Here is a 9,939-nt window from a genome sequence, read left to right on the forward strand (position 1 = left end):
AGAAGGTTCTACAGATAATTAAAGGTAAAAAAGATATGTTTCTTTAAATAACCTTTGACTGAATGGTTCTTTGTGGAACGAGAAAGAGTTTTTATATGGCATCGCTGTGAAGAACCTTTCAAGCATCTTTATTTTTGAGAGTGTACATTATAGACACAATATTGTCTGTTTTCACCAGTGATGCAATGAGATCCAGGCAGATGAACAATACACACAATACATTCCTTACACACATTACACACACAAACACCAGCATTTGGGGGTTCGGTGCCTTGCTCAGGTCGTGGTATTGCCAGTCCGATGCTCAAACCCACAACCTTAGGATTAGGAGTAAAACATGCTAACCACTAAGCCACGACTGTATTGTTTGTAGTGTGATCAACGTTTGTGTAAATACTAGTAGATGTTAGGGAATTAACACGTAACATTTTAATTATATTTGATAAAATGAACAAAATAGACAGTAAAAGATTGCCTGCGAGCTTACCCCGTAAAAGCATTTTTTTTAAAAATATGCTAACGATTGCATCATGACCTGCGACTCTCTGTCGCACAGTAGAGAAATTACCACATGGACAGGAGGAGAAGCTCGCAGGCAATCTTTTACTGTCTATGAGGCTATCGGGGGACGCAGAGGCATAAAGTCAAGGGAGAAGCCCATAGAGAGTCTATAAAAGACAAGGGACAAAATTGTTCAACAACGTCTGCAAGATTCGGTGGGTGATTCAGACTTCTCTTGGCACAGTGATTAGAGGACTTACAATTGTCAGACAGGTTGCTCATGTCACATCTACGTCATCAAGTTTGTGTCTGCTATGCTCGACCCCCAGGAAGTGCGTGCTTCTAACTGACTTCTGACTTTCTTTTACTGTCTATGCTAGTTTGAGATGAGCAAAATCTGCACAGAACCGATCACGGGTGACATACACATCTAAATGGACTGTTATAGTCCTATAAGGTTATTAATAGGGCCATGTATGGTGAGACATGAAAATAAAAATTTAATAAATATAATTTCTTGGAAAAATAAATGTTTGCTGGAATTGTCAAACTCAAAACACTAACATGTGTACATTACAGGACACGACTAGAGAAAGAGCCTACTTGCAACCATTTAATGATGCACTCAGCATAAAAAAAAATAGCAGGTCTAAGTTCCCATGGCCCATGCAAGCAATTGTGGTTTCAACACCTTCAGGGAAAATATAACAAAATAATCATTTCAGTGGTTTTTGTTTTATGCCTGTATTAATCTGCATTTTTGAATTAAGCGGTTGATACGATTCAAGGGACTTGAGAGTAATTAGAGAGAAATTATCCCCTGTGCATATTAAACTTTGGGAAGCATATACCCACACTTCAGCCTCCCAATGTTCAAATCAGGTCTACGCCTTTGGAACTCTGATATATAATCTACTCTATTATTTTGTATATATAATCTACTCTATTGTTTTGTATATGCAAAGCAACTCCACTGATTTCACCTTGCTCTACCAGTTGAGCAACCGGAATGCTAGTGTCCACAGCGCAAGTTTTATATTAAATGTGTCCCCACACGCTCCTCCCACTATCTCTTCCTGTTTTCTTCTTGTATCAGACCTACAGTTCTGCAGACGCAAAACCTAACTCAGGAATTATGAAATACCTTCAAAATGCTAATCACTTTCTTCTTGTGCTTGCTTGCTTGTCACTAACTGGGTATGTATTTGAAGCTGACTTACTGTTCTCTTTAATGTGTTTGGATCTAAACTACAGTGTATCAATAGTTAAACAGTTAGGAGCTGAGGGGTAGATTTCATAAATTTACAATATTACAGATACAGTATTACATTTAAAATATATATTTTAGAAGCAGTATTTGAAGTAGGGGTTTAGTAGTGTTGAGAAGAGTGAGAATTGAAACTGAAAGTGTTGAACTGCTGTTGTGGTGCATTTGCATGATTCTGAATGTGGCCTGCAGGTGGTCGCAGTCCGAACGAGAAGCGTCTTTAAAATTCGAACACATTATTCTCTATGAGTGTACACCACTGATCTATATATATAATATTCTATATTATAGATCAGAAGTGTACACACACCTGCGACTCAGGACGCTGTTCAAATTCCTGCCTCGCCACAGAGCGCCATCTGCATAGTTTTATATTAAATAACATCATATTTGTTTCAAACCGTTGTTCATACATTATACCAAGATACCACTACTGTAAAATACTACTTACATGATTTGTACAGATTGAATCAAATGTAAACACATATAATTCAATGTATAATAAACGTGGTCCTTTTAATCTTTTATTTTTCTTGAGGCATTTTACATAGGCTACGCCAAATATTACAGTATTTGGCTGTCGTGATTACATTCAATGTCATCGGCCGCCACCTGGATTTACCAGGTCACAACCGTCACAACACACTTCAGGTCAAGCTGAGTAATGGACCGCAGTAGATGAAAAACTATTCAAGGAGGTAGGGAAATAACCAGAATTATATGCAACCAACCATAGATTCTTCAAAGAATCATCGGTTTTTCAGGTAAGAATATCTAATTTTCGATCTGAGGTAAAATGTTCAGTGACAGTCCTTAGAAACGTTAAGAAATAAGCATAGCCCTCCATAATAATTTTTTTCGCTTCTTTTTTTATTTATTATCGAGCAAACAAATCAGTATTAGTAACTACAGCATTAGAAATTTAGAAATTGCTTATAATAATACAAAACAATTGATGAACGGCAGTCCATTTCTGTGCCCCATGGTACAATCTACACTAACGTAGGCTTACCCTATTACTGGATTACCCTGATAACATGTATTTTTGAGATTCAAACAGGTACATATAGGTTCCCAACCCTATGCCAAGTGTACAAAAGCTGTACCCTTGAGGGTACAGCCCCAGTGACAAGCCATTGTACCCCTAAAGATACAATGATGTACTTTATTTTCTGAGAGTTAGTGACAATCTAGACTAAATCATAACACAGATTCTTTTCATTAATTAAAGTTCAACAACCAATTTATCCAAACTTAAAACTGACACGTCAAAATCAAATATTTTAGTAAAAATATATATTCTCTTTTGTCATATGTCTCTTTTGTCACAGACTACTTACTGCCTAGAGAACACTATAGTGATATCAATTCAAAACACTCTTAAAGGCAATAAGGAATAATTTTGCAAGTCAATGTCTATTAAGGTATACAATATAAATAGAGCAATGCAGATAAATTAAAATTAATTTAAACTTTAAGGAAACTTCTATTACACTACTGTAAATGAGATCTTGCGGTACATTAGTAGCACTAGAAAAAAAATCAAATGCCAAAGAATTGAATATGAACCCGGCACATGTAACACAATTCAGTATACTGGCAAGTACAGTAAAGGAAAAAATACACATTTATTAAATGAATTAATTAAGCGTCCTCTGCCAAATTGCATTACAGTATTTGTAAGGACTGCCATTCTATAGCAATTTGTCTGTTGACAAAAGACTTTCTTTACCTCCCTAAACAGTCGCCTCTTACAGGTTTGAGGGTCTACAACATGTTTTGTTGCATTAAACAAATCGTAAGAGAAATTGTAAAAGATAAAAAAAAAAATAAATAAAAAAAAACTCCATGGTGGATTCCAAGTGTTCAAAACCATAGAACGATCCAGTTCAGCTCATATTGCAAGAGTTACACCAGGAGTAAACGCTCGTGCAACATAAGGTGCATTTGACTTGAAGTACGGCTATATATGCTTTTATCAGTGTTCTATGATAAACGTGACTCAATACAACAGTGCAACTATACTAAAAAAGCTTTTACCCTTGTTAAAACACAGATTTGTGGCCATTATTGGAACTGAAAAACTGAACCGTCTCAAGTCGGACAAAAATTCTAACTGGCATGCACTGCTTCAAGTCAGATTGCGATCAGTTTGCGCAGTGCTGCATGAAGTTTTTTTATGCTTTAAACGATAAATACAAAAAAATACAACAGACAATATAAAGTCAGGGTAACAAATTTATATAAAAATATATAAATAAAAAAATATAGGGTAAAATATATATATATATATATATTATATATATATATATATATATATATATATATATATATATATATATATATATATATATATATATATATATATATATATATTTATAACAAAATAATATAAAATAATAATAAATAAAAGACAAGAAAATCCAATCATAGACTCAAATCATTTTAAATATAGAACACAAACGGTCAGTTTTAATCGCCTTTCTGTTAGTACTATGTTGGATAGTACACAGGTAATTTTCCAACTCTTTATACAACATTGTAAAACAGGGTTTTGTTTTCGTTAGAAAATTTACACTTAACCAACAAAATTAACAGATTAATAACAAAAACTTCGTTATTTACGTTTCCATAATTAAAATATCCAAATAATTAATTTTAGAAATGCAAATTAAAATTAAAGAGTAGGCTACCTTTTCTTTGATAAACATAGAGACATCATACATATTTTTTTTTACATGACTACAGTGCCAGATGTGGGGTACAGTATCCAAGTGCAAAGAGCAATTAACATCAATAGCCTTCTTAAACATACTAAGACATTTTTAACAGTATAGAATTTATGAATTATTTTGAAACCGATTTCTTTAATCTTTGTTTGTAAAAAAATAAATAATAATAAAATAAAAAAATAATAAACTTGTTTGGTAATAACCAAATACTTTCCTTAGTCCAATGAGCAGCGCTGCATGAAGTGAACACACATACCATCATCAGTGACGTATCGAGACAGGGAAGGGCGTGAATATATGAAGTGGAGCACAACCCCTACCGTTTGTTTTCCTAATTTTTCTAAAATATCCTTCTTTTAATGTTGCTATAGCATTTGCTCACATATTCGAACACATTGGGGTATAGTTTTCAAAAGCAAATGACTTGGGTGGTGCATGAGTGTCCTCTGACCAGGTACGTCATATAGCCCTTCATAGCGGTGTTCATAACCCCAGGACACGTTTTTTGTGAAGCATAAAATTTTGCATTTTCATGTCTGCATTTCAATGGCTCTCATAAAGAACTCTGCACCAGCACCCTTAATTAAACCGTGACAAAGTTAAGACCGATTAAAGCCAGTTGTGATGTAAAGATCTCTCTTTCTTCCACGCGGTCTAGTTGATATTCAGTCCACGAAGTGAAAGGACAAACACGGGAATGACGAAGTTTCAAAATATGAGCACTTCACTTCTTGTGTTGGCTGGCATCTCAGTTACTGGGTATGTATTTACTCTTTTGTAATTTGTAGCTGGTTTAGGCTGCTGTTGCCTTTTTTTTTTATCTCGAATTATTTCACTTCTGTGAACTGAGCGGTACTTTTTTGAGTATTATTCAGTATTGAGTGTAAATGCTCAAAAATTCCCGTTAATACACTGTTACTTTATATATATATATATATATATATATATATATATATATATATATATATATATATATATATAATATGATTCATGAAATAGCCTACTCATCACGTCCTTCTCTGGAGAACATCCGGTAGATTAAGTTCAGTTAGCAGCTGAATTTAACTGTTAGCTGGTAAAATTATTTATTTGAACTGTTTGGATTAAAATGTAAAAATAGTTAAAGAGAGCGTATAAAGGGTGAGAGGGTCTTTACGCCTTATTTGCAACAAGCATTTCCTTATACCTATAGATATCCTGTGTAAACTTTACATGTCTGTCAGACATTTTTCTTATCTAAGAAATATGTGCATATTTCTTTTCCGCATTCTGGTCGTGCACATATCCGGGTGCGCACAGTTTTTTCACTCAGCTGCCGTGATCTGCGCATGCGCTGTTGTAAGGTAAATGGAAGGGACACGTCTAATGCCTTGTCCAAATACCCAAACTTGCGGCCTTGGCAATTAAGTGCGAAAAGCGCAGTGCCCTTAACACACACTAAATCCACTTAGTGTATGCCATCATGATAGCTCGAGATGTCACGGAAAGCTTTGCAATGTAAGTTAAATATTGATAATAAGATATTACATAAAAGTGCTACACATTTTTTTTCGCTGCAAATATAAGTATATCTATTATGTACAAATTTTGGAACTGATTTTTATTTCTTAATTAGAAGCACCAGAAATTGAATCGTGTCATCAGTCACAGGGACTACTGAATCAGATGCATTTCACTATTTCTGTGTGCGTGCTTTGGATGTGTGAGCACATGGGTGTTTAAACAGAATAGTCTATGCATGACGGGACCATTTATCTATACCCCAAACGAAATGGACATTACGGAGTGCTAAACACTCTCATGCAGTGCGTGTTTTATTCATACTCAAAGCCGGAGGGCGCTCTTGCCCAGAAAATCCAAAACAAAATGACTTAAGACCTGCAGAAAATCACTAATATGGACAAAGGCATCCTGCTATTGCTGTGACAAAAAAAGGACATTTCGAGGTAATATATGAATAATCCAGGGCTAATTGACAACATTTAAAACAGCATAGAAACTACTCGGCCTTATTGTCTACTCGTATAAACCAATCCTAAAATTGTTATTTGGAAAATACAGATAAATAATTATATATTATTATAATAATATATTATACAAACTATTGGTTATCATGCAGCAAACATAGGAAAAAAAATCTTGTCAATTACACAAAAGTCAAGTTTTTTTTTCTGTCCCCCATTTCTGTTTTCCCTGCTACACACACATCCTTGTGTTCTTAAGCCTGTTGTTTTTTATTCGGCTAACAAGGAAATCTTTTGCAATAAGAACAAAATGTGAATTATATCTTTATTTATTAATTATTATAATAATTATTATTATACCTTATTGAAATTTAAATAAGGAATTGACACAAATTTGAATCATTACAATTCAAACCATGTCCAAACTTATCCACATCCCACATTATTTTTTACTGGTAAATTTAAATTCACAATACACAATTTTAAACCTTTTTTTTCTATTAAACCTTCACTTAACCTTCTTTGCTTTTGCCCTTCTTAAAAACCACAAATCTTATACGTGAATCTTTTTTTTTTTAATTCGTTATAAAACCGTTAGTATGCTTGCTTAACATAGTGTCAAACTTGACAATTTATGAGACTAATATCATGTTTTGCTCCAAAATCATTATTTAACATCACTCGTGTTTAAAACTTTTAGCTTTTGAGGTTCCGTGTTGCTTCTTATCACAGTGAGACAGAAAATATTCTTTATAATAATCTTTACTGTGATACAAGCTATGTCATTTAGTGCCGTTTTGCAATTAGATGTTTATTGTCTTCCACATTTCAGTCAAAGCATCTCTATCTGCATGTTATTCAGCTGTGGTGATATCTGATGCAGTTATCCATATAAGTGATTTCCTGGGTTTCACTTGTGAAACAGACATTAAAGTACATGCGTTGTCAAGGTTAGAGTTAACCCTGCTCCATAATGCTCACATCGTCTCATTTTGGGTAAAAATAGAAAAAAATATACTATAGTAATTTGTAACACAGTAACTTGAGTAGTTTTTCAGCAAACTCCTTTTTTACTCTTACTTGAGTCATATTATTTTTCAGTAGTTTTACTTGTACTCAAGTAAATTATTACTTAAGTAGCAGTACTTTTACTCAAGTACATTTTCTTAGTACTCTTTCCACCACTATTTCTCAAATAAAAAGAACGTAAGGGAAAGAGATACTGGCATAGACCAATAAAATTTAGTTTAAAATATATCTCCTACTCTCAGGTTAACATAGGGAGTTGAAATAATCCTTTGACATGGTTAAAAATAATTCATGGTTCCTGTCGCCGATTACTTTTAGTTCTCAGAGAGATATGGAAAGTTGCGCTTTTGTGGTCTTAAACGCTGTGGTTTTACTGTACACCTTGTCACACAGCAGCTTTTAGACATTGTTCTCAGTCAGAAATGTCAAGGACGCAGCTTCCCGCCATACAAAGTAATTTACTCTCATAACTGCATTATCATGATGCTACAACAAAATGTATCATGAATCTATAGCTTGCAACAAAAAAAGGCACATTTGTGAATTGTGAATAATCGTGAAGCAACAATGAAACTTTATTCATGCTTTGTTATCCTAAGCAAAATCTTCACATCCTGTGTTTCAGGTTTTCAGTTTCTTGGTGCTTTGTGCAGCTACTATGAAGTATAACAGGGCCAGCCCAGGCTCTCTTGGTGTCCTAGGCGAGATTTTAGATTCCAAAGACTAAAACCTGTAAATGTAGATATTTCAAAACTTTACTATAATATTACAAATAACTGATAAGTATTAACACATAAGTAGTAAACAAATTGTTATATTAAATTGAAATGTTGAAGCGCCTTGTAGGTATTTTAGGAGTGAATCTGTTAAATTAACTTATAGAAGAGACCAGACACGAGCTTCTCACACATCTATGCCTACATTGACATAGTACTTATTACAACAAAGAGAATATGAGCAATATAAAATGGTCTGACAACAAAGGTAACAAAATGAAGGTTAATATTTTGTATTTTATATGGGGATGTTAGCCAGCTAGCTAGCTAGTTAGTCTAATCAGCATACCCATACTGTCTGAAAATGACAGACTTAAACTGTTTTTTGAATGCTAGATTATAGTCCCAGTCATGGTCTTTTTTTTAAAAAAAAAAAGAAAAGAAATTTAGACAATTTTTGGTGAGTTAAAAGCAAGCAGTAACGTAACTGAAATTAAAACAACATTACAAAAGCTTAAATTTATTTTAAAGAAAGAAAGTAGAAATTAAATAAGCAGTTAACTAAGGAAAATCATTCCATAGTGTCAGTGTTAAAGTGCCCCTATTATGGGTAAGGAAAAGTTCATATTTTGGTTTTGGGTGTCCACAACACCAGGTTGACATGCATGCAAGGTCAAACAAAAGTTTAATTGTCTTAAAATATGCATTTTGTCCCTGTTTTGCTCAATGACAGTCTCCATTCTCCATGAGGAATCCTGTTCCTTGAAAGCATATCTGCGACACTGTTCAAGCAACCCAGAACATGCACTGCTCGAATGGAGAGCAGATGGTGATCGGCCCACAGCAAAAGGCGTGTTGCCTGTCTTTAAAGAGTTTTCAAGTGTACTCCGCCCAGGTGGTTTATGTACGATACCACCGACATGTTGTCCGTGCAAATCAAGATGTGATGCCCCCAGACTTGCATGAGAAAATTCAGAAGAGTAAAAAAAAAAAAAACACTTTCAGCTCGAGACGATTTATGTGCCACGTCCTCTCCGACTCTGTCCAGTAGCCCGAGGCCGGTAAGCCATGGCAGTGAGCTCCCCAACCTGTTGTAGACGTGTCCATTGTGACCACATTCTGCCAAGTGACCAGACCCATCTGGGCACCGCATTGGTACAAGTCGGGTTCTGCCATGGTTTCAGCGAGCATAAGCTTCTGTGAGTGACCACAACACGGGCATGGTCCGTTTTCCACGCCCTTCTCGGTACTTGTGTTTTCAGCCATGACTGAAGGTGGCGTAGACCGAGGTGACAGACCGTCACGGCCACCTCCATCCATCCCAAAAGCCTCTTGATATTCCTTCAGTGCTAAAGGCGGCCAAGCCTGAATTCATTCAGAGTGGACATTAAATCTTGTATTGTACCCCTAGATACACGATTGTCTGGCTGAGACTTAACATGCTTTTTTGTTTGTTCACCACAGAGACCCAAACTCTCCGGGTGACGTAACACAGCATAATTGTGGCTGTTGAGCACATCTTCTGAATAGGCCAAGACCAGCCAATCGTCCAAACAATTCAATATGTGCATTCCACTTGCTCTCAGAGGGTAAAGTGCTGTGTCCACACATTTTGTAAACGTACGAGGTGCCAGTCCTATCCCGAACGGCATCACCGCACTGATACACTATGCCTTCAAACGCAAATCTCAGAAAGCGCCCTCCACTGTTCCCAAGTATAGGAACCAAGA

General features: G+C 35.3%; 1 protein-coding gene across 3 annotated transcripts in view; it reads left to right on the plus strand.

Annotated features, from left to right (window-relative positions):
* Positions 1-4,777: 4,777 nt before the first annotated feature.
* The window catches only part of LOC127957517 (globoside alpha-1,3-N-acetylgalactosaminyltransferase 1), a 22,288-nt gene continuing 17,126 nt past the window's right edge, over positions 4,778-9,939 (plus strand). For 2 of the 3 annotated variants that reach the window (XM_052556088.1, XM_052556090.1), the window contains exons 1-2: positions 4,783-4,821; positions 5,159-5,259. In XM_052556088.1, the coding sequence (XP_052412048.1) occupies positions 4,798-4,821; positions 5,159-5,259 (125 nt within the window). In that variant the 5' untranslated portion in view covers positions 4,783-4,797. Of the gene's footprint in view, positions 4,822-5,158; positions 5,260-9,939 lie in introns of all 3 variants that reach the window. The other variant, XM_052556089.1, reaches the window with a different exon arrangement.

Source organism: Carassius gibelio, chromosome B5 (genome assembly GCF_023724105.1).
Source record: "Carassius gibelio isolate Cgi1373 ecotype wild population from Czech Republic chromosome B5, carGib1.2-hapl.c, whole genome shotgun sequence".
NCBI classification, from domain to species: domain Eukaryota; kingdom Metazoa; phylum Chordata; class Actinopteri; order Cypriniformes; family Cyprinidae; genus Carassius; species Carassius gibelio.